The sequence below is a fragment of the Stegastes partitus genome, unplaced genomic scaffold (assembly GCF_000690725.1).
Source record: "Stegastes partitus isolate 25-593 unplaced genomic scaffold, Stegastes_partitus-1.0.2 Scaffold574, whole genome shotgun sequence".
Classification (NCBI taxonomy): domain Eukaryota; kingdom Metazoa; phylum Chordata; class Actinopteri; family Pomacentridae; genus Stegastes; species Stegastes partitus.
In genome coordinates this window covers 34,035-60,106 of record NW_007578305.1, presented here as the reverse complement: position 1 = coordinate 60,106, position 26,072 = coordinate 34,035, and the positions used below count along the sequence as shown (strand labels likewise).

General features: G+C 40.4%; 1 protein-coding gene across 1 annotated transcript in view; it reads left to right on the top strand.

Annotated features, from left to right (window-relative positions):
* The window catches only part of igsf9ba (immunoglobulin superfamily, member 9Ba), a 74,341-nt gene extending 56,919 nt beyond the window's left edge, over positions 1–17,422 (top strand). The window contains exons 12-20 of the mRNA XM_008288783.1: positions 196–319; positions 2,293–2,468; positions 5,923–6,149; positions 6,633–6,717; positions 6,801–6,962; positions 7,909–7,954; positions 9,578–11,203; positions 16,999–17,129; positions 17,214–17,422. Of these exons, the coding sequence (XP_008287005.1) occupies positions 196–319; positions 2,293–2,468; positions 5,923–6,149; positions 6,633–6,717; positions 6,801–6,962; positions 7,909–7,954; positions 9,578–11,203; positions 16,999–17,129; positions 17,214–17,422 (2,786 nt within the window). The remainder of the gene's footprint in view (positions 1–195; positions 320–2,292; positions 2,469–5,922; positions 6,150–6,632; positions 6,718–6,800; positions 6,963–7,908; positions 7,955–9,577; positions 11,204–16,998; positions 17,130–17,213) is intronic.
* The last annotated feature ends 8,650 nt before the right edge of the window (positions 17,423–26,072 follow it).

Sequence of the window (26,072 nt, the reverse complement as noted above, 5' to 3'; positions counted from 1 at the left end):
GCATCATTCGACTTAAACCCAACCAGCATGAAATGAACAGTTATGTGACTGTGACGTTCATACGGTATTCATAATAACAGGATATCTGTAGCTTAATCACTGCAAGCCAAGATGTAAGTAGTTACATATTTGATCAGTAAATTAGTATGTATGTATTATAAATTCATTCCCACTCTGTCTCTGTCATCCACTCAGGCACCAGCCCACACGCTCCTGGCAATATCCATGTATTGCCCTCAACAACCTCTGCTAATGTGTCCTGGGAACCAGGTTATGATGGCGGCTTCGAACAGACATTCTCTGTGTGGTACGGTCCAGTGTGAGTGCTCTTCGTTTACTTCAAATCAATGGCAGCAGTCTGCAGATGTGGAAACACTACCTGGAGGTTATCAGCCTAGTCTGACATGAAGTAGGAGCACTTCTTCACTGATGATCATAAAAAAAAAAGTGAAATTCAATCAGAAGCTCGCAGCAGAATTGTTTTGACAGCAGATATCTCAGGGTATTTAGAAAATGTGCTTTTGCATAATTCATGGTGTGTACTGGGAACCTAATGGAGCGTCACTGCAGTAACATCTCAGCCAGCGTCATACATATGCACCAGCCAGTGGTCAGAACAGAGAATATATGTTTTTGGACTTAAAGTAAATCAATTATCTTTGTAGCACTACATACACATTTGTCGATTGTGAAAGTGAAGCCAACATATGGAGGTAAAATTACAAATACGTGAGTCAAAGCTCTGTAATTGCCTCGGTAGAAGATAATTATATGCTAAGTACATTTCACATTGTGGAGCCAAACACATTATGGCCTAGTGGAGAGGATATCGTAGATGTAAACACAACAAAAAAAAACAAGAAAATTGCCTGAAAAATATGCATAAAAGAAGCTGATTTACATTCATGTGGTTGTGTTGTCCTGCATATACACAGTTTACACTGACTAAATATAAATACAAGGTAGTTAAAGTTGAATTTTGCTGCTGTGTTTTTTTTGTTTCTCAAGTTGAAGTAGTATTAAAGGTTAGACGTAAACGAAGTGTTTGAAGCTTTAAATGCACTGAATTCAGATTCTTTTTTCTGCCAAACCCAAGGCAGTTTATTTCAGTTTATTTTCACAGTCAAAATGTTTCTCTCTTTACATTTTTTTTAATTCTTATTTTTTGTTAAATATTCTCCTGAAACATTGCTTTAACACATATACACACAGATGTATATATATGATCATTAGTATTAGGTCTCTGTTATGAAAAGCTAAATGTGATTTCCCTATTTATATCAGGCAACCATAGTTTTGACTCATTGACTCTGGTAGTTTGAATAAGCTGATGCACATTTCAGGTAGTTATGAGTCGTTAGTTCCACATTTTAGTCTGGGTGTACAACCTACTTATAGCCAGTTTTTAAAGGATATTGACAATATGTACAGTGATGGCTCTCAACTGACTATTTACTGTGAACAGATGACAGAACTAATATTTTTAACATAAGTATTTTTGCTTTAAAATACTAATGTCAAAAAGAAACATGCACAGACAGAGGTAGAGGAAAGATGAATGATGCAACACTGAGATTAGACTGATTTAAAAAATAAAGCACGGTTAAAAAATAATAATAAAAATGTTAGCAGTAAATACATTAAATAAATGACAGGCCACCGTTGCTACAGAAATAACAGATATAGTTGCAATTCTGGCCTTAACATAACTATCATATTGAATTCTGAAGCACATACTTGAGATTTGACAATTCAAGGTTTAATTTCCTTTTATAGTCAATTTAAAACTAATGCACATGGGAAATACAAATGCTACAAATGTAGTAAAACATATACTAACAAATAGAACTGATAGGACTAATATATTAATTTAAGTATATACCTGATTAGATATATTTTTTTAAAATGGCCATGAAACAGCATAATCAGCTTAAAGAAATCGAGTTTAAAGACATTTTCACTCAGAGCTGCTCTCTGATTCTCTGGCAAACTGCTCCAACCGCATAAAATTAAAAACTGCCTCACCAAATCTTTTTTTTTTTTTTCCCCCTGCTCTTTGGAACATCTCAAAGCCTCGAGCGTGAAACCCTGAGGGGCCGCACTGGTTCACATACAGCAAACATGTCAGACTGGTCCAAGACCATGAAGTGCTTTAAAGCAATACTGTTTTTCTATTGGATGCCTGAACTATATATGAACTGCAAACTGTAATAAAAAAAAACGTTCTTATCATCATACAGTTTTACCTTAATTATACTATATATAATTTTCCTGTCTCGTTTCTGTTCTCAGGTCAAAGAGAATAGACTTCGGTCCTCACGACTGGCATTCGATGCCAGTTTCTGGTGCTCAGACCTGGTTGGTGGTGCCAGGGCTGGAGCCTGGGACGGAGTACCAGTTCAGTGTGTTGGCACAAAACAAACTGGGCACGGGCCCATTCAGTGAAGTTGTGACAGTCAACACTGCAGGTGGGTACCGCTAATCAAAGGCTGTTCCATCCATGTTTGCTGCTTCTTGACTTCAGAATCAACCCGCTGAGGTGCTCTGAGACACTATTTATAATTTTAGAACATCATCAGACACGGTGTGGAAAATACTGCCCTCTAGTGATGTTTTAATTCATGTATGATGTGTTTGGATTCTTGTCCCACCCCCACTTTTACTGTTTAAGGTTGATTGTTTTATTAAAATTGAGGGACAATCTCAGTTGTGTGCACATCTAAGTTACCTTCAATAACTGCTGTGTAGCTCAGAGCAACTAGCAGCAGCAAATGCAGTCACATTGGCTGTATAAGTCTAACATTTTACCTCTCAGGCTTCAGACAGTCTGTTTCAGTGGTTCGTTGGCAACGATGGAGCCTAAAGGGACCAGCTGCATGCATTTTTCAAGCATCTCTACATGTTTTTAGATTGAAAAAAAGATAATTTAATCTGCATTTTGTACTGTTAATATCCATTTTCATCCATTTTTTATACCATGCTTTATCCTGTAGAGGGTCACACTGCGGCTTGAGCCTATTCCAGCTGACCTTACTGTTAATAAAGATAAAGATAAACTTTATCGATCCCTCACCGGGGTAATTTACATGTTACAGCAGCTGGATACAAATGAGGCATGCGAAGAAGCAGGATAAGAAATACAAAAGCACAGTAAGGATAAAAATAAACATATAATATGTCTGATGATGCAGTAAAGCGCTGAGCTCCTCGTGCTGAAGATGCACAATTATCTTTATCAAGGAGATGAAATGTGGTTTTTAGACATTGTATTTTTTTCTGTTATCCAACATTATTATGAAAAGCAAGATAATCGGTTTCATCATTGTTTAATTTCTAGTCTGATTTAGATGTAACTTTAACTACAAAAAGATGAATACATTATTACAGATGTTATTTTATTAAAAAATAGACAGCTTGAAATGTACACAAACTCCATATGTGGTGTTTTCTACTTTGTCATTGGCTCTGCCTCAAAGAAAAGGGATTTGACTTACATTAGATAATATATACACACTTAAACTCATATAAATCAGGGTCATTTTATCTACTTGCTCGTCATTCATGATGGATCAGACCAGAAGATCCTCACCACTAACAGCAAATCACTAAAATGTAACATCTAAGCAAACATAATGTGAACTTCAGTTTACCGTATGTACGTGAGAGTTTTCTTTAGCCTCGTAAAAAAAGAATGTTGTGCATGCTTGACTTCAGATTTACAAGGAAAGTAAAAGCTAATATTTGGTACTAGTCGACAGCCGTGAACAATGCCATAAATAATTCTCATTCCAAACATTTTAGTTGTCACAGCAGAGAAGAAACAGGTGCAACTAATGTCATTAATGTTGGCACTGTTCCATTTAGGTGTGCCAATAAGCCGGCGTGTGAAATTCTAGAGTTGTTATTAATGCTGTTAGTTTCACCTGCGTTTGACACGTCAGCGTGTTTGCCAACAGAAACATCCCTTTAAGAGCAGCTCGTAGGAGAATTCAGCTCAAAGTGGCCGTTGTTAAATTGCTGATTTAATATGAATCGCATTCATGACGCTCGGTCTGCGTGTTCGACCGCTCGATCACAACTTAAGTTAAAGGTGTGTGATGTTTAAAATAAGTTGTTCAGCCAGAAAATGGCCAGTCTCTGGCATCATAACAAAATGAAGTGGGTGAAGACTTTGAATAAAACTGTGCACAGATCAGGAGAGGCCATAAAATCAACCTGAGAAGTTTAAGAAAACATTATCTCAAGGACTTGATGACAGTAATGACTTTAGAACAATGGCTGCATTAGATGCAGTGTAATCACACATCCTGCTACAACAAAGAACGCTTTCCTTCATCCCACAAAGGTTAAATGAGGCTTGCAAAGTTCTGACCTAATTCAGCCACTTGGACGGCAGCCATTAGATGGATGCAATGCACCATAAGGTTTCTGCGGTGGATTGTCTTGTTCCATGACTCGTATTTTTATTCAATCTTAATATCGTAATTCAAATATTAACCAACCAGCTGAGGTCAACCTCAACCCATAGCCATCAGTCATAGTCTTAATGCTCAGTATTATTTTTTACCCATAGTCATGACTGGACATTTAAACATTCTCTTTGTTTTCTGTCGAATTTTCAATTTGTTCACATCAGATATTGCATTTTCTTGCCTGTTTTTGTACAGCAGACTAATATATTTCTGCGTACATGACTGTGTTTTAGTCTGTCAAGCTTTTTATTTTTTTGTTAGTGGGTAATTAAGGAAACTGTGTCAGGTCTCAAAGCTGTTTGTAAAAGAAAACAGTCAAAGTCACGACACAGAAAGCAATTTGTGTCTTCACTTCGCCGGTGTGTTTATTGAGGCAGACAGGAGGGTTGCAGGTATTCAGTCTGATGTCAAGTGGTTTACTGGTAAGCTCGCACATTAACGCTAAACTGCTCTTGTCTCTCAAGACATACAACATATTTCAGCTGCAGTGACTCAACACACCATTTATATGATACAAATGAGCGAGTAAGTCACTCTTGAATCTGTATTGACTCCTTTCTGTTTTTAGTCATGCTAGAGCTCAGTTTACCACTTTGATCCAGATGGACATGTCAGCTACAGATAGATGGTGATGATGAATATTTGTACATTTATTTTCCCCTGAGGATGAATCAAACTAACTTTGAGCTCCCAACATTTCCCTGAGTGTCACCAACAGGTTGACATTTTGTTTGTTTTTCAGTGAAATAGCTCAACAACTGTTGGATAAATTGCCATGAAACTGTGTACAGACATCGAGGGTTCCCAGAGGATAAATCCTATTAACGTCAGTAATCCTCTGACTTTGTGATTTTTAGTTATCTTGTGAAACAACTTCCAGATGGCACCTAGACAATATATTTGAATAACTTTGTTGATCCCCTTGCTTTTCCTGTAGTACTACAATGAAGCTGATATATGATGTTTTAGATAAGATAAGAGGAAATTCCTGAAATCCCTTAAAGTGAAATATCTCAACAGTAATTGAATGGATTGGTTTGAAATCTGGTTCAGACATTCATGTTCTTCTCAGGATGAACTGCAATGACTATGGTGATCTCTGGACTTTCCCTCCAGTGTCATCGTCTGGTCAGAATTGGTTTATTTTTTCAGATAAAATGAGACCTCATGACATCATCAGCTGTACTTTGTGTTCGGTCGTCATTGAGTGATTGTTAGCATGATGAGGTCACTTCTCAAATATGGTGATCATAATGAAGATTACACCTTCTTCGCATCACTACGTTTGCATCGTCAGACATTGTGAGCATGTTGGCATCGTGGATGCAGCTCGCATGCTGAGTTAGAGCCTCACAGAGCTGTTAACAAAACTTATTTTTCAGGGTATTTCACAACTTTTTGGGACACATTCGTTTTTTCTAAAACACAAAAAAATGATTGTGGTCTGCAGGCTCCCCTCTGGGTACCCCAGAACCACTGGTGCTTCTTACTCCACCACGGTGCCTCACAGCCAATCGCACGCAGCACGGTGTCCTCCTCACATGGCTCCCTCCAGCCAACCACTCCTCACCCATCGACCGATATATCATGGAGTTCCGCCTCGGGGAGAGGTGGGAGGTTCTGGATGACCTGATCCCGTCCACTGAGACTGAGCTCATAGCCAGAGACCTCGTTCAGGTCAGTTATGGACACATTCTGATAGGGAAACATGTTAGTGTGGCTTTGTGATTTTATTTCTTTGATTGTTTAGCGGCGCTGAGGAAAAATTGACAAATAGAAGTTAAAGACCAGAATCTTTTCTAGTTAATGATGTGTCTGTTTCGTGGTACCTAATAACAGGATTATTCTATTTCTACAGAGTCCACATTTTTACCTAATAAAGTAGCATCAAAAATAAGCCTTTTTTTTTATAAATATTCAGTTCCAGACTACAGTTTAAAACTCCAAAAAGCTAGTCTGTTGTAAGAATATGGACAAAGACAGCTGGGAATTATAATTTTCTTATTTTGAGATTATTATCATTCCCTTATTATGACAAACAATAATAATGAGAATTATTACATATTTTATTATGACAGTGGACTTAGCCACGCCCTTGTAAGCTGTACTCATCAACTAGTGTATGAGGTAGTTTTTAAAAAGGGTATTTTTGTCTGACAGGAGTCCTGGTACGAGTTTCGAGTGATGGCCGTCATGGATGACCTGATCAGTGAGAGCAGCAATGTAGTGGGAGTGTCCAGCACAGGTGAGGGTCTTTACACAGAAATGCTTGGCTCAAGCAAGAAACAGATTTCTGAGTTTTTGTGTTTGTGTCTTTTGCCCCATCAGATCCCTTCCCTCCTGCGGAGTTGCCTGATGAGGGGCTGGCGCGTCCTGTGGTGGCCGGTGTTGTGGCAACTATCTGTTTCCTGGCAGCGGCCGTACTGTTCAGCACTCTAGCTGCTTGTTTCGTCAATAAGCAACACCGTCGCAAACTCAAGCGTAAACCAGGTTGGTCTCCCGGTGTACTTAATTTACATGCATTAAACGTAGGTCGTGTCTCGTTGTGGATGGGTTACTTAACAGACCCATGAGGTTGGCCTGGATGTTCTTGTTTGGACACAAAACGACACAAATGGACTATAATTACCACAAACAGTACTTATCCCTCTGAACCATGAAATCATGGCAAGTTGTATTTAAAACAATCCCCAAATTACATCATTTATCAGAGCAGGAAAGTCTAAAAACAGGAAGAATACTTTCAACTTCCCAACGATCCTTACACTTATCATGTGTGACTTTCAGTTTAATTTGGAAAATTAACCAAATCTAAGCTTAAATTATGATAAAATCACTTGATTCTTAATGTCTCATTTAGATATTAGCTTAAAAGAATCAATTTTGAGTAACCAGATTCTGGAGAAATCAACAAATTCTGCACTTCTCTGTGCAATTGTGCAGCTATTAGGAATTCACAACAGTGACACGTCTAAAATTCAGGGACTGTTTGCCTGAAGTGCAGGCAGTGTTTCATCAGTTTTGGTAATCTGTAGTCTGTGGGCAATTGAAAGAGTTTTGTACATGTTGGTTCTGGGTGTTTTCAATTTTTGTAAAATGAATAGTCAAGGAATTCAGCCTTCCTTTTGTATGATTTATGGCATTGTGACTTCATTATACTGCACAAAGGCATGTTTTCGTTTTCTCTACAGCGAAAAATGTTTGTAAAAATGTGACAGGAGCAGAAACTGCTTGAGGGTCAGAGGTTTAAAGCTCTTGTAGTTTGTAGTCATGTTCTGTCCCTTTCAGTCGGGGTGTCTTGTTTCTTCATGGGTAGGTTCGGGGCCTGTTTTGTTGGTGACCAGAGGCCCAGTGCTCCCAATCTGTCCATGTTTGACTTCTTCTTTTGGTGTTTGGCAAAAGGAAATGCTAAATTTAAATGTGTTTGTCCTCTCAGATCCTCCCTTGTCGGTGACACACTTCAGGAAAAGCATTGAGTCGCCGTAAGTAAAGCCACACAGGAGCCCCTGCAGTCTGCCAGAGGTGGCTACTACTGTTCATCCTCTCTTTACTCCAGCACTTTCCATGCATGCTGTGACAAGGCATTAACAGTACACGATAACAAAACCTACAAACAGTAAAATTGGAGCCAACTTCATAAAGCCTTGTTATTGGAGCAGATTATTTCACACAGCATGCTCTCTCCTGTGCTTTTAGATAAGAGGTAAATTGGCAATAGATGGTATATCTAAGAAGAAGCCTTAGTGAATGATAAAAAAAAACAAAACAAAACCCGATTACATGTTCAGGCTACTTGGACGGTGTGGAAGAACATGGACAGTAGCAACCTCTAGCGGATCACGGGCAAATTAAGGAGAGTTCAAAGCAGCAAAGTCAGCATTTTAAGCACATTACCCAGAGTGCCCAAGCTGCAGTATGTGTATTGATTTTTGATCCATCTGTATTCTTTAACCTCAAACGCTGTGTGCTTTCTGCATGATTCTCAGTGTTTAATGATGCTGTTTCTTGTACAGTATCAGCTACATGTGTGTACTTGTCTGTCTGTAAATCTCTGTGTACATGTATGACTGCAAGAAGCTCATTTCTGACAATAATCTGTGTAAATCCCATTCCAGAGTAAATGTTTGTTTGCTTGTGACTCTAGGTATATCATCAGTGTCAGATCACTTCTGTCTGTTTTTTGATGAAATGGTCCAGGCAGGTCAGGGAGTTTACCAACGTAGTCCTTCTTGCAAGTAGCATAGTTAGAGATGAACCAGGCCCGTGTCGTTTGTCTCCCATCGCAGGCCTCCTCTCACCCCCTTGCCAGGGGTAGAGCCCTGCTGGGACGAGCCTGCCAGGAGCAGTTTCTTGCCCCCGCCGGCCAGCCCCCTGTGAGTGCCTGCCTGCACCAAAATACAGAGTGTGCTGCACTGCACTGGCTTGGCTGCATGGTTAATGCATTGCATAGAAATGATTGGCTGACAATGGTTATTTGTAGTTGTAGCGGAGCCTCCTCCCGGCCTATTTGCATGCACAGACTTTCACGCACCATACAAGGATTAAATTGCATTAGCTCTGCTGCATGTACAGTACAATACTGTGTATATGCACTCATTCTAATTTATGTCTACCTGACGGATTCAGTGACCCAGTACCGTAAGTGTTGAGTATGCTGCTCCTGGTGTGGGCAAATGAGGCCTGGTTAGATGTCATCTGCTTCCCTCACATCACCATTTGGTGCAGCATATGGAAATTGGTCTCACGTCTGCTCAAGAAGATGTAGATTCAATAGATCTGCGATGTGGTTGTCATGGTTGCGTCGTTGGTTCTCCTCTCATCCCGTCACTGTGGCTTGGTTCATTAGCTGCTGCCCTCTCTGGATGCTGCTGCTACCATAAACTGGTCATTATCATAATGTAGTTCATTATGGCTGCTTTAATCGAGTGCTTCGGCTTTGTATTGTGTCATCTGTTCATTTTAAGAATGAAACTGCAATCATGCCTATTTATTTCCAGCATCAGAGATTTTCTTTTCTTTTTTAAAATACTCAGCCCACTTTGGATTCCATCTGGTATGGTTAAAATTAAGCCAGTGCCTTGTGTTTGAATTTCTTTTTTTAACAGGTTATCATCGGGGAAAATAAGTCCAGAGAGCTCCCCTCCATCTCGACCCCGCTCTCTTTCATCGGAGGGTTCCCACGGCCCCGGCCTGTACGTCAGGAAGCTGCCAAGCCCTCAGAGAGAAAAAGACAAAGAGCTCTCCTTCTACAAGAAAACCAAGCGTGCCATAGCCAGCAAGAAATACAGTGTGTCCAAACACGAGGCAGAGGTCACCACGCCTATTGAGCTGATAAGCCGCGGCCCCGATGGCCGCTTCGTCATGGAGACCAGCCCGCCTCCCCGCCGCATCCAGGGCTTCCCCTTCGCTGAGGAGTCTGACATGTACCCTGAGTTCCGGCAGTCCGATGAGGAGAATGATTTTGACCCCGGGCCTCTGCCGCCCATCATGCCCACGCTGCGGCCCCAGCTCTCCCCAACGTCCTCCAGCCTGGAGTCAACGCAGCCCCCCACCTACAGTCCCCGCCTACACAGGCCCATGGAAGGTATGAGCTTTGCAGAGGGCAGTGCACTTCACGCCTCAGGGCAGGCCCCGGCCTCCCGCTACAGGGGCTTTCCCCAGGGCCCGTTCTATGGGTATCTAGGCAGCCGCGCTGAATCAGGGATTCCACCACCATTCTACATGCCTGACATCAGCCCGCGTAGCTCCGCTCTGTCCTCGCCCCCAGGCACCGCCGAGGGGCCCTTTGGTTACCCCTCCATCCCCGAGGAGAGTGGAGAGATGGAGCACCATCAGTACACTGCCTCTGGCCATTCTCTGTCTCACACACACAGCCCTCCTCCTCGCTCACCTGAAAGCTGGCAGCCTCATGAATTACCCTTTTTGGGCCTAGAGGGCCCACGGTTCATATACCCACCACACCATCCCTTACATCATCCCCAGGACCTCCCTGACCCACCCCCATACCCTCCTCACTCTCTCCCCCCCAGTCGCCTGCACCTCCCTTCCCTAAAGGATCCAACAAGCCCTGGACTCCTGCAGCTGGAGGTCCCTGTGGCTCCCCCAGGCAGAGACAGGCCCCCAGGGCCTCCGGTTAGGCGTTTAGCTATGCAACAGGCCCAAAGTCTCGGCCAGCTCAGACACACGGCCCACGGTGTGGGTGTACCAGTGTTGCCTTACCCTGACCCGGCAGCCCGTGCAGGGAGCCCAAGCACAGCCCCCAGTAGTAGCCCTCAGTCCTGGCTCAGCCCGAGGGCAGGGCGCCGGGCAGACCCCAGCCTACCCCCGCTAGTACTCCAGCCCTCCCGACTCTCTCCACTCTCCCAAAGCCCCCTTAGCACCCAGCCGGGTTCTCCAGATATTCTAGTGCGGCCCCCTCCGCGCCCCAGCATCCTCCGCACCTCTCGGTCTCTGGAGATGCCTGAGATCACCCTGCAGCCCTCGGCCACTGTCAGTTTCTCCCGGAGGTCCTCCCTGACCGCCTCTCCCACTCAGAGCCAGTGCGCCAAGCTACCCAGCCCCAGTTACCACGCCCACATGTCCTATGCCTCCACTGCAGCCAGTTACCCCTCTCAGTCTCCCTCTCCCCCTCCGGAGGGCAGGGATGTTTTCGGGCAGAGGCCATCCCAGAGAAGGACAGAGGAGGAGATGCTACCCTCAGAGCCCTCCCAGCTCCAGATATCAGCCTCAGGGTAGGTGATCCATTCCAGTAGAGAATAGTCACACATTTATTGAAGGAGGAGACTTGTCTCCTCGTCTGCTCTCTATTCCAAATTTCCTCAGTATTTATCCACAGTTTGACTTTGATGTTTCCATTTAGGAATAATTAAGATGCATATTGTACTTTAATATGCAGAAGGCATGTAATTGCATTTAGCACACATTGTGTCAGCTCTTAAAAATAACAGCTCTCTAAACTTTGACAGTTTAATGGCATGTGAAAGTATTTTTGTCTTTACTATTTGATAGCTCATATTTAACCTCATAAAATATTGATCATAATGCAAATTTAAATCAACTTTAAAAGGAAGATTATGATGAAACACTACTGGCTACAGAATCCCTCAAATTTTCAGTTTTTCTGTCCCGTATATTAAACATCAAAACTCTGAGTTGAAGTATTTTCCACAGCTGGATATAAATAAAATTTGATGAGATAAATTATTGACAGACATATGAAAGACTTGAGGGAGGCACCAGTCAAAGTTTTTCTGGCTTAACTTTAACATTATAATGTATATTTGATGAAATTTTACATTTTTACACATAGTATCACTATAAGCACATGATATGTCACCTGTTATATTAGATTTTTAACCTGTAACTCTTGGCTTTATTAATGGTTGATGAGCTGTTTACTAATGCTTTGTAGAACCATTATCACTCATGGTTTCTATCCTCCTGCAGATAGGCATGTGATTTGTCTTTTTAGGTGTTTTCATTCAACAATTTGACAAATCATCTGAAAAACAGCTCAGCATCTGGACCTATTTACCACACACCTCAGTTATTTTAATATTATTATCTTGGACCGTCTAATAATGGCTAATGAACATTTATAAATACTGTCGGACTGATTTACTAATTTTAGTGTCTGTCTTATTGGCATGAGAGAAACTTTTGGTACTTTACTGATGAAATGTTAAGATTTAAAGCTGCAGACCTGATGTTTTGTTGCTCATAATTAATGATTTGTCCACACATACGTTGGTATTTTTTAAGACTTTTTTTATTTTAGCATTTTGTCCTTTGCAGTGCTGATTTGTAGCCACGGACAAACTGAGATTTTTGCAAGTGATGATGCAGAAATATGACCACAGCTGAGCATCCAACTCGCTGCTTCCTGTTTACATCAGCAGGCACACGCCCAATAGTCATGTGATGTGCGTTTTCAGACATGTTAGTCTATTGTTATTTCTGAAAAGCTCTTCTGTATGGAGACTGTTTTTGTTACAGTAAAAAAAAAAAGAAAGAAAAAAAACCATACTGTGTAAACGTAGCTCTAATCAACAACTCGGCACGCGAAGAGATTTTTCACGAACTGGAAAACCTGACTATTTATTTATGCATTTATTTGTTTATTTAAGAGCTTGTAACAGCTTTGTAAGTCATAAGTGAAACCTTTGTTAACTGTTAATAAAGCCATTAGTTACACCTTATAAATGCTTTATAAACAGTGGGTAACAAACCATCAGGTCCAGCAATAAATTCTGACCAGTAAAAATAATAATAATAAGCTCTTAAATACTTTCTTGTCCAGGTGCTCTGTAGCACTTTTCCAGAAGGTCAGGGGTTAAATTGTCCATTAGAGGGTCCTTTCTGATGAATTAAAGAGCTAAGAAGACAAATTAAGTGAGGATAAAAGCTGGCCACAACCTGGCAACCCAAAATAATTCTTTTTAATGGCTTCTAATTGTCCTCTACAGCATTAGTAAATCATCAACCAGTAAGTTAAATTAGTGACAACTCGTAAAACCCATTCCATAGGGCACGTTAATAGAGTGTTACCCATAGAGATAAAAAAAAAACTCACTCAACATAAGTCAGTTTTTCAACTAGAGGAAATGCTGGGAGATTTTTTTCCCATTGGATCCAACATTTCCATCGATTAGCGATGCAGATTTTCAAACATAATGCAGGATTTCTTACATTTCAAAAAAACAACAGCGGAGGCTCGTTAACGCCCCACATAGCTTCTTGACTGCACACACTCCTGTGCCCCCTCACACCCACCTCACAACCCTAGAAGCTCCAGCCACATGGTAGCTAAAGCCTGGAAGCGGAGACTCGCTCCTGCACTATCACTGGCCTTTAAGGGAAAGTAGCTTATAGGGCTGCTGCTTTATAGAGGGTAAGGGTCTTACCTGATTTGTTTTTGATTGATCTCAGCTATCTGGGCAGCGTTGTTGTGACCCGGTCCCCTACGCCGCAATAGGTAAGGGTCGGACCCATGTCTGAGAGGGGAGGGGTCAGCAGGGGGAGGGCTCTAATCACTCTCTCCTTTAAAGGGGAATCGCTTTGGGTTGTGCCTCTGTGCTGGATTCAAGTGAAGTACGACTAATGGTAATAATGACTGCAGGACACATTTGTCAATACAGTTCCAAGGCACAGTAAAGCCTGCTGTGGCGTAGGCTACAGTAATTAGGCTTGCGAGCAAGCACAAGGAGTTGGTTTTGGACTGTGGAGAAGCATTTGACTTTGTCTTTTTCATTGTTTGAATACAGACATGTTTCCCTGCACTAAAAAAAAGAAAAAAGAAAAAAAAAAAGCCTTGAATCAATAGAGGATGCACACGAATGATAGACTGGAGTATTCCCCTTTAAAGTTTTGTTCCATGTGCAAAATGCCATGCATGCATTCTCTAAACTTCTCTCTACGACCAAACAAATAACAACAATTCTCAAACTAAATTCTTTGTCACATTTGTTGTCCTAAGTGCTTTCGTTTTTCTGTCATGTGACTGTTTTTTAATGGCCATTTCCTCCTCCTGTCATGTGACTTGTTCTTTAACGGCCATTTCCTCTTCCTGCCATCTCCTCCCGTCAGCATGGTGAAGCCTCTGTACGCAGTGTTCATGTTTATGAAAGTGTGCTGTATAGTGTTTATGTCTATGGAAATGTACTACATTTTTTTTAACACACACTGTGGCCTCTGCGCACAGTTTATGTGATAATGGAAAATGTTCTCTATCTGTCCAGGACTGTTGCAATTCTCAGATTTTTTTTTTTGTCTCCCCCTCTCTGCTAATGGCTCTCAATCTCTCTCTCCACAGTGACAAATGATGGACAGCATCTCTAAAGCTTTGTGTTCCTATGCCTTTTGAAACAATACATGTTTGGCACAACAACTTGGCTTAATGAAAGCATTAAGTCAGGTTTTGAAGCTGTTTGTATTCAGTTGTTTGAAAGGCAAAGACATTGAGCCAACATTGAGCCTCATGAACCTGAACGTAAATGTTAAGCGTTTTATGAGGTTATTTATTTGAACTTTATTGCATCTTTCTATGAGAGATGGACAACAAAACCAGAGTATTCGGTATGAGGTAAAGCTGCTTCCAAAACAGCCTGTGAAACTGAAGATACTTGATGTGATTATTTTTGTGCTGATTAAACATTGATTATTTTTCATTTACCTTAGCATGTATCACTCATGAAATGAAAATAGTTCTTCAGGTTTCAGAAACACCTTCCCGTTTGCATTCGCACACGTACTGTAGTTTGATGTCAGCACGCTGAGCAAACAGTCAGAGAAACGCTGACTGGATGCACCTACTGCAGGGGTCGGCAACCTTTTCTATGATGAGCGACGATTTGCAAAAGCCTGCCCTGATAGTTAAACAGTGATGGAAGTTTGACCTTGTTTACAGCAGTAGTAGAGTTTGCAAGTTTATGATTTGCACAGGATTCCCCCTTTTAGTTACTCATTCACACTAGTTATGATGCAGGCTGCTAATAAGTGAAATGTAAATTGCACACATTTGCATTTTGTTCTCAGTATTTCATCAGTGTGCCTTTTAAAAGTTCTAAGAATAGAGACAAATGTTTAATCCTCAACATTATGGCGTCTTTATTCAGCAGTCCATCAAGCCAAAACACTGCTCCCCATGGGTATTCTTCATCTCAGATGCTTTCAGTCACTTTGCAGTACACTAAAATGTCATCGCTGCCTTCTGCAACCACAAATAATCGTGCCATTTTTAGTTGTTTCCTGTCTTAGAATGGGCCTTTGGGGTTGTGACTGCACATGACAGTATGCATGAGCACGAAGTGAAGGCGATGAGTCTGATCTTTGCCACGTCTCGATGTTTTTGAAGCATTTGATAAACAAAAATATATATTTCCTATTCTCGCTTCTTAATATTTCGGACATGGTGGTTGTCCGTCAGCACTTAACCAAGCCGTTTTAGGGGCTGCCAAATATTCCCCTACGCAGGAGAAAATCCAGATTTTTTCTTTCTCTGATTGGCTCCAGTTATCATTTTTTAAGTGAAAAGTTTATTTGCAACAACAGATAACTCCGTCTTCACAAACCTTCAGAAAATCCACTTTTCTATCGTCTACCTGAGACAATATCAATCAAACTTAAGTTATCTCTACTCTTGTCATGTCAGTCTACTGAGTCAAATCCACTCAACTTCAGTTTGATTGATGTTATCTCAAGCGAACAAAAAAAAAAAAAAGTTTTCTGAAAATCTACAAAAATGGAGTTGTCTGTTTTTGCAAATGAACTCTTCAGATGTTTTTTATGTTTACTCTCAAAATGACGTCTTATGCTGAACACCTTCACCTCTTCTTCCAAAACCAACCCCTGACACTGTTGTCCATCTGGGTTGAAAAATAGGTTTACTCGCCGTGTTGCGTTCAGGTGTTCACTCCCAACAGCAGCCCAACAGACTTCTCAGCATGAAGTGTGTGTAAAAGCAGATTTAACAGATGAATAAATTCGTTCTGATGGTTTAAGCTCTTTTATCACAAACCTAATTTAGCTTAACTAGTGTAACATTTAAGTAGTGATACACAGATATTGCCTCTGATGTAATAACATCAACATGCTGCTTGGCTGGACTGCTGCACGTTTAACTTATTTAATATTTGATACTATTTCTATTTATCTATATTTTTATATTATGCTGCTTGGACTTTGTATGCTGCTACGAGAAAGAGGCCAAAGAAAGTTTTGTTGCATGTTAAATGCAATGACAGTAAAGTCTCTAATCTATATATATTGTATTGCAGCATTTGCTCTCTCGTGTCATTGGTTGTCGACCCCTGACCTACAGTATGGTACAAGTAGTGGTACCGCAGGATTTTAAAATTAATCTACAATAAGACTTTTTTACAGGAACAGTCATTTTATAGTTCCAGAAATTATTTTCATTTTATGAGTTTTATACAGCAAAGCGACAAATATTGCCCGCATTTCTGAAGCAGTCACTATTTAAAGACTCAGTTTTGCAGTAATTGCAACCACAAAGTGTGTTTGCTTCCATTTTTAGTGCTGTTGTTGCAATTAAGTACAATTTTTGAGGCCTCAAATTGTGGAAACAAACTAGATTCTGACAGTTTGGAGTAAATACCCTTTGAGAATAAACATGTAGTCTGTAAGATGGTAATTTGTTATAAATCTTGGACTGGGTCTTTAATGTAATGATTGTTGAAGAACAAACGTATAGCTAATAATTTCACCAAATCCACTGCCACCTTATGTCAACTATTCTTTGTTTCACTTTCTCTTTTATTCATTCTTTCTCTCTTTGCCTTTCTTTCTTTCTTTGTATCTAACTTTTATCATCCATCCATGCAGATAGAAAGTGGAATTTCATCATCATAGTGAAAGGGCTCTCAGTAGAAGCTCAAGAGCTCATCAAATCATACTGGAAACATAGCAATGAAAGTGCCATATTGGCTTTATGCTCAGACACGTGACTGAACACGACTGTTGGATTAATGCAGAGCAATGTATGCTGTGCTGTCTCTCGTCTTCTCAGGGAACCTCTAGGTGCGTCTAGTGATACTGCCGGGTCTGAGAGCTTACCAGCACTGCTACACCACTGTATAACTAAAGCCAAGGGAGTGGCTGCCAACAACAATAACAATACAACCTCCAGGAGGAGAACAGGTTAGTCTGACGATGCGAGCGAAGAGACAATAGATTGGTGGTAAAATATGCGGCTGCTGTGTTACTTTTGTGCCTGTGTTGCAGACGTGTCTCCCTCTCAGACCCAGCAGCAATCTCAGACACCCCAAGAGGGCAAGGATCTCAGCTTCCACAGAAAGAGGAAAAGGCAAAACAAGAAGAACCCCTATCTCTATTTGACCTCCTTCCTGCACCGCAGGCAGTCTGAGGAGGACCAGACAGGCATCCTGGCCAGTGCAGACTCTGAGGGCCCAAATTATGGGACTCTACGCTGACCCGTGTGCCCACCAAGCCATTGGACTCGACTAAACTGACGTCCCCTGAAAAAGCCCCGCCGCAGCCCTCCCTGCTCCACCTCACTATCAAATACATTTCTTATAATCTCTAAAAGTTCATCTGGGGAGCGGGAAACATCGAGCTGAATACTCCGGGGGTTGGAAATCCCATCTGAAGACAAGAACAATGGCTTTTCTCAGTTGTCACCACTACTCGTCTCTGAGGAATTTCACTTGAAAATGCTCTGAAAATATATAATGTATATAAATAGTAAAACAAGGGAATTAAGCTTCCTCTTACAGTAATAAAAATGTGTTGGTTGAGTATGTCACAACACGTGAAAGATTTTTCACTCACTGGTCATTGAGGGGTCCATATCTTTAGGTTTTTCAGTGATACAGCGTACTGTTAAGCCTGGTGCGTCCTCGGACAGGGACATGAGTCTACCTTTCCTACAATACAAATAGTGTCAGTATTTAAACACAGGGTTCTTACCACAAAATATACCTCAGAGTAAACGCAGAGTTGCTGTAATTCTTGTGGTATACTGTACGTACTTGACCTTTTTACATATGAAACGTATGGATAAAAAGGTTTATATCACACACCGCTCTCATTCAAATGGATAATATGGCCTAACTTTATCTGATTTAGAAGCTTTTTATTATCGATAATAGCTGGCATATTGTGTTTATTTTGATTTGTGATCCGATGCCAACCAATAAGAGGACAGTGTCTTAATTTTAGTGCTGGATGGCTCAGTGTGTTTACACTCATCGCTGCAGCGCTGCATTAAGACAAAGATCATAGCCTTCATGAGATCTCTCAAACGAATTTGGGACTTTCTGCTCAACAGAGGTTGGACTTAAAAGGGTCAGAAGAACGGGGGTGACGGAATTGTGAAGTGTACTGTAGTATGTATTTCATTGTTAAGGAATCATTTGTGAAATGTGGCACGTCTCGAGGTGCCTTTTTTTTGCCTTTTTCTCTGTTGTTTTTTCTAACATAAACTGCCTTTTTCCTTCGCCTTCTCATATTCGTCTCTCTGGGGGAGTGAGGGACTCCGGTATTATATGTGTGGTTTTACTTTCTCTGCCAAGGACACATGAGAGAAAATGCTACAGAGGAATGCATAACTCTTGTTTTGTTTTTCTTTTTGACATGGGTACCTGCTTCAACTGTGTATATCCAAGTAATAGGACAGAACCAGAAGAAAAAAAAAATGCAGACATTTAGATTGGGGGGAAAAAAAGGCAAATAAATCAATACATTTTGCTGTAGTGGAAAAGTACTGAAGCTCTGTATGTGCAACAAGATTTCATGCAAAGCGGTACAGTGAGGATGTTAATGTTTAACAGCAGCTGTTGGAGGAGAATGTGATTGCTTCATAAAGCTGTTAACAAGCAATGGGAAATATTCAAACAATGGCCACCCTGACTGTTTATCTTTAACAACTGTATATTACTTGCTAGCTACTTCTCTGTATGTTTGTTAATTTTTCGACACTAACCGATAATGAATGTATGTTTTGCTGTACAGGAAATGAATGTCCCAATGTCGCAGTACATTGAATGACCCAATATTCTGCTTAAAAGTGCAGCTGCGATCGGATCCAGTCGGCACATTAAGTCCAAATTCCTGTATCACTGTCCCACACAGGTTCTGAGCCAAGTTCCCGTTTGCTCTTACGGCTACGAAAACAAAAAAAAAGTTTTTCCTTGTTTCGTTAAAGCTAGTTCAATCACTCAGAGACATATCAAACTGATTTTTTTTTTTTCCATCTGCTACCAACAAATCAGAAGTTTTCCGCGAAAAACAAACAAACAAAAAAAAAATGAATGAATCGACTCAATGTCTGCTAAATGAAATCTTTTGACAAGTGAGAAAGTGGTGATTGCCTGAAAGTGAGCGTCAAAGTGCATATTCTACTTTAACAAATTGGTTTCGTGTAAGATACGAGGAGAAAAGAAAAAAAATCTATATTTGTTATGTACTGTACATGGTGTGTATTGTATTTGTAAAGATAAATCAAACCATGTTTTACAGGAAGACGTTCTGATATGAGGATGTATAAAAAGACGGGAGGGATCCCACGGAAAAAGAAATTAGATTATATATAAAAGTATTTGCTTACAGTACGGCTTTAAGTGGATAATGTTTTTAAAACATTTTAAGGTGCCTAATTTGTCATACTTTAGCAGACATTATTTTATCTGAGAAGAAAAGAAAACTTAATGTTAGTACCGTACAGTGTATTATTGCCATAGCCCGCTGGCTGCACAAGTTGAGTAGTATTTTCTCTGATGTATAGTACGTGAATGCCCATTGGAAAAAGCTTTAGAAGCAGAAGTGTGTTGCCCTCTATAATATTTCTGGAAAACAAAAACAATACTGTATTTTGCCCGTTCATGAGCACACATGTAGATTCACTCCAGATCTCTCAGCCTTCACGTGTCCAAAGCAAATAAACTGAAGGAAACTTTTTTCTAAGAGTCACGGACATGCTCTAGTCATGTACAATACGTGCTGTGGAGGAAATTGTGTTTACATTAGTTTGACGAAGAAAAGTGTGTTAGGGCATAGTTGCTTTGAACATTACGACTTGGTGCTATGTTTAACTTTGTGGTGCTGTAGAATAGAGGTCTAAAGATTTTGTTTTTTTTCTTTTTCTGTTTTTTTTTTTTTTTCTGTTTCCACAAGCATCTCTTTCGGCCCTGTGCGTGTGCGTGTGTGAGCAACTAAACTAGCTCCGGTAGACACTATAGGTCCTTATCATAACAGTATCATGGTGTGACGACAGTGATAGACAATACTGGAAAAAGTAGTAGTATAACCTCAAATAATAGAGACTTGTGACATTCAAAAATGAACTCAAGATGACCTGTTTTCTATCGTGTGTTTGCAATGTCTGTCTGTGCTTCCAAGGTACCCTCTCTAAAGTATATTTGTGATGATATTCAGAATATTAGCCCAGCCTAAAAAGGAGAAAACATAACCTGATTTAGATTAGTAACCCACCGCAGGACACATGGGAGGGAATCGGAGAGGACACGAGGGGGATCTTTTCTACACTCTTCCTTGTAGGTCTTTGGTTAACAGCACTGTTTTTCAAGCACACTACTGCAGGGGCGTAACCGTCTCATGTCATCCCACCACCACCTTTTTGAAGCTAGAAATTCCTATTAGTACTGTACAGTATAGCCATGAGTAGTCATCCAACCACATTTGTATTTATTCTCCTGGTGGAAAGGTAATGGGAAAAAGCTCGTGCATCCTCCCCATGGGTTTTTTAACGAATGGATGTTGTCTTCCGGGCTTCTGTTTTTTTGTTTTTTTGTTTTTTTTCCTTTGCATATTCAACAGAAACATGTACAGTGTTTAAGAGGGCTGCTTTGGACGTACTGTTAGCTCAGTTTTTTATTTTTTTTAATTATTCTTGGGTTTTTTTTGGTTCCAAATTTTTCTGCTTACAGCTTTTAGTGCATCACTAGGTGCTGGTAGGATGATACTTAGAACAGATTTGATTTTTTATTGTATTAATCTTGCATGTAGAGACAATACAAAAAAAAAAAAACGCCTATTTAGCAATCATTCATGGACATCCGAGCTGGTTGTTATTGGACGGAAAATAGAAATATGTAGTATTTTCTATATTCTCTGTTTTTTCATGTGTACCAGCACTGAGAAACTAGAATGTATTATTATCGTAGGCTACAATAAGCACTACATCGTTGACTGTTTTAGCTAATTGCTCATACTCAAGCAAACCAAGTAGTGCTTAAAGGAAGAAAATTTACCACATTTCATTTCACTTTCATCCACTGAACTCTGTGCTGTACATCACATGTTTACATTCTGTATTATATGTTTGGGTTTTCTCTTTATTTTGTGCATAATCTGTCTCCATTAATGTTCATATGTAAATATTTCAAAGCAAAAACATTTTTTTTTACTTTTCTCTGTTTTAAAATGATAACCTGATGTTTCTGTTGTTTTTTATTTTTGTCACTTTTTTAGACTTGTCATTCTGTTCCGTCACTGCATCAGGTATTTACGCTTCACTTAACTCTTTTGTGAGCAATTAACTCATACTGTATGGTGCTGTACCAAAGCCTTATGTAAAATATTTGTATTACTTTTCTCTCGTTTGCCACTGCTGTCCAGTGAATTCTGTATCGTCTGAGATCATGTCTTACTCACTCTTCATGTTCAACTGCCATGGATCTCATTTCTTTCTTGCGTAAACAGAAACCTGAACGAACTATGATGTATAAAACAAAACAAAACAAACAAAAAAAAAAACCACTCTGGCCTGTTACCAACTGGCCTGTGGATGTACAGCGACAGGCGCCATCACAAGCCTTTCTAGGGAAAACGCACAGGCTCACTCCCGGTGGCTCATCATGACGTAGACATGGGCCTAGCACATGATCTATGCTCTATCTATGGCATGTCTGTGAGAATATGAAAGCAGTGTTGTAATCATGTCACCATATCATTTCAAATGCTTAGTCCCATACGAAATTTTCCTCTCAAATTTTTGTATTTTGATATAATAAAAAAATCAAAAGAGGTTTTTATTTTTTTGCTTGTGCTTTTGTCTCCAGTCTGTCAAAGAGGGCGGTGCAGTTCATCCGCTGGACACAGGGTGTAAGTGTTGGGCAGAGAGCGGGGAAGATGGTGTGGCGATAGGAAGACGCTAAATCAGGTCATGGGCTTTTTTTGTTTTTTAATTCTAGGACACACAGGAAGGAGCAGCACAGGAGGTTTCAAGTTCAGTTTCCTTCCAAAAAGGAAACATAATTATCAGTTAATTTACTCGTACGTCTGAAAAATGCAACTTAAGTTGGAACAAGGAAGATCAAAGACTGGGTTTAAATGCTCGGTTGTTGTTCAGTGATTATTATTTTGACCTCGGTTTGCCATCTCCACCCACACGTTAAGGTATGAATTGTGTAGCGGCCGAGCCAGAACAAGGAAAACAAATAACCTGAAAGAGGATGAGGTCTGTCAGAATGACCTTTGTGCTTTTGTTCAAATTCCCTCTGGCATGCTGGGAAGCAAACAAATGAGCAGCCATCTGCATACACCTGAGGAAAAATGAAAAGTTCAGTTAATCCACTGGTCAAACACTGACCTTTTGATGCCATGTTGCCCAAATTTCACAGCCAACTGTTGAATAGAGAGGTTTGATTGCCGTGTATGTTTCACTTTCTGTTACTACTTTTATTTTTAAAAAGTCACTGTCTTTATTCTAGGACTGATTTCTGTTCTTTATTCTTAACTATGACAGACTGTTTGCTCTAAAACAGTACAAACTGTGAAAAATGCATATTGCATCATTTACCAAAGACCTGTTAGCCTCAGATATTCAATTTACAGCGATACAAAGTGTGATATCAAAAAGAAAAATGTAACATTTGAAATAATATTTTACATTTTAGAACGTTTTCTCAGTTAGAGTTAATTGAGACGATGTAAATACCTCTGCCAGATAAATGTTTTAGGAGTTAGTTCATCTTGCATACAGTAAATACAAGAAATGGAGGAAATGGTGAATAACATGCAGAAAACATGTAATTGCGATTATTCTGACAGATATAAGTCACACTTTTTGTGGGTTTTTAAAGGACTTTTTTGCATTTCTTTTCCACTGACCCAAATATATAAATAATAGTTTAATTTGTTTGCTGTGGTCTGCACCAAAATATCATTATTCCTCACATCTGGACAATATGATTTGTAAACTGGGTCATCTGAGTAGCATCACAATGCTTCATTTATAATAGAACAGTGTGACACATTTGACCTTTATCAAAACGTTGCACGTTGTATATTGCACTTGGCCAGATCGATAATATTTCACCTAAGAATGTTTAAGATTAATTGGCAACCAATTAATTGCGGTTAATAATTATATAAATTAAAAATATATCACCTGATAAAGCATAAGATGAGGGGTGTGCAGCTTAACGTAAAGAATGTACCGTAGATTTGCTGTAGTACCTGCTTGCTCCCCCAGGTGGAGTTACAGGTGTGTTTGCTGACCACCCATAAGGGTCGCATAAAACAAGCGCACATCCTCGCTCCTCACTGCTAACTGTCGTGTTGATGACCTCTGCAGGATAAATTTGTGAAGACGGTGTGCCAGCTACCTGAGGCTAATGCTAGGTGAAGCTAAGCTAGGATTTTTAAACACTAACACAGGCTTAGCCGCTAATGTTGCTAACACTGCTAATGATCAGCAACAACTGGACTCTGATCTTTGGACAACGGTTAAACTACAGTTCTGACGTGTATGCATTTGTTTTGATATTTGATTTAAATTTCAATAACCTGGTGTTTATTTTTTTCTGTCCTTCAAGTTCTGAGTTGATTTTGCAGCAAACATGACATGTCAGTGGTTAAATATGGCTTCATCAGCACATGTAGGAGTGTCCACGGTATTTTAGTTATTTTAACGGATCATCGATTATTGATTGTCGACGTGGCCAACAACCAAGTAATGAAATTGTTTGAAAGTTTGATCCATAATTTTAAGCAAAAGCTAATTCATGCTTGCTGTACATGTGTCTGCAAAGACAGACTGTCTGCACTGCACATGTGCCAAGCAAACAAACGATACCTAAAACAAACAATACTTAAAACAAACATGTCTTCAGAGGAGACTGTGTAGAAGTATGTCATCGTCCACGGCGTTTTTCATTCTTTAGTAAGAGGGTTGTAACTGAAGTAGTCGCTGCCAAACCTTGGAGGAGCTGATTTCTCCAGATATCCTGAGCTGTGTCTGCGGCAAACTACTGAAATAATCACATTCCCACCATGATACAGACCCATCTATACTATAAAAGCACAAATTCTCAGCCTTTCAGAAGAATCCATGGAAGCCTGGTGTATTTATTGTCTTCAATATGAGGAGTAATGCGATAAATACATATTATAGCATGAATGAAGTCTGCATTGACCTCTACATACAGACGCAGAAAGCATGAACTGGACATAATCGTTCAGCACTAGTGTAGCAAGATCCCTCTAATAACATCTCAACTACACAAATTAACATATTACATATAGTTTAATGTGATCAAAAACTAAACTGGAGATGCGCCGATCCGATACTGGGTATCGGTATCGGGCCGATACTGGACGAAATTAGGGTATCGGATGATTTCCTTCACAGTGGTAACTGGCCGATCCGATACCGTCACACACACACACACACAATCCTGCCTTCCGACACACCCACGTGTTCGTCTGCTCATTGGCTACAAGTTTACAGCTTCAGAGAGTGTCTGCAACCCGACTGGTCGAATCTACAAGGGTGGGACTTGTGCGTACCGGGTTGACTGTATGAGACACTCCATTGGCCCTTCAGGCTGTCACTCACCCCCAAAGCCCTCCTATTGGCCAAGCTAGGTGTCAATCAAAAGCTGAGGCTTCCGTCTAGCTGCCTGTAGCGCTTTCAGCGCGATCTGAAATAGATTCAGGCTGATTTTGCCAGAAAAAATGAATGAAACAGCCGGAGCTGATCTCAAGCTGGGAAGACATTACTTCAGAATTTGTGCCTTTGAGGATCTAATACGTTTTACGGACCGAATTATTTTATGGGATGAAGTTGACTGGTTGTGTCCGGACAGAAAGAGACCAAGCTGGTGAGGAATGAGCGATGTTTGAGCTGCAGAGAGCCTTCAAAAGTAAGAAAACTCGGATTTTAACATGTTGCTTTTCTGTACAAAAAGCTCTTTGTGTCAACGCTGTGGTTGCTGCAGGTCAAAAAGGTTTATATCATCGGAAAGACGAGACTCTGAGCTTTCATTTAATGTGTATGTTGTCGGGAAACGTGATTGTGGAGCATGCGCACATCTGGCTGTAATGTGTTTGGAAAGTGGTCACGTCCCGCCGGCGGGCCGTGGGAGCGGTTTTAAATTGGAAGTATATTTTGAGTGAAATCACCCTTTAAAACTACGTCGCGCACCCGAACTACAAGCTGTGCACTTATACGGCCGTAGAAGACGAGTCCAGCCTCTACGTGCAGCCCTCTACCAGCAGCCTGTACGTGGCTCTCCGGCTCTGCAGACAGACCCTTCCTATTGGATACCATCCCGCAGCAGGTCACAACGTTTCCGGCCTCATTTCCTACTGCTCATGCGCAGAGCCGAGAGCGGCTATTAGTGGTACTATTATTTAGTACCAAGTTTTGGTAATTTAACCTTTAAATTGCAGCTTAATGTTGCTGTGTCATTTTGATCTGTTCTAAATATGTGAATGGCACTGAGTGCACACTGTAGTCTGATTGCAGCTCAAATAAAGCAGCTACAGCTTCACTTTAGACATGCTTTTGGCTATTTTTCCTGTCTTAGAAAAGCAAAGTCTATGCTTTAATAGTATGAGGCTTTTGATAAAGCCATCTTAAACAAATGTATCCATGCAAATAAGGTATTTCCAAAGAAGTTTAGGGGGAGAGATGGTATCGGTGTTGGTATTGGTATCGGCAGATACTCAAAGTTGAAGTATCGGTATCGGAAATCAAAAAGAGGTATCTGTCCATCCCTAAACTAAACTATAAAAAAATAGGGGACAGTGTTGTGAGAGTTTACATGAGGAAACAAAGTATTAACTGAAGGACAACAGACGGTTAACAATCCTGAC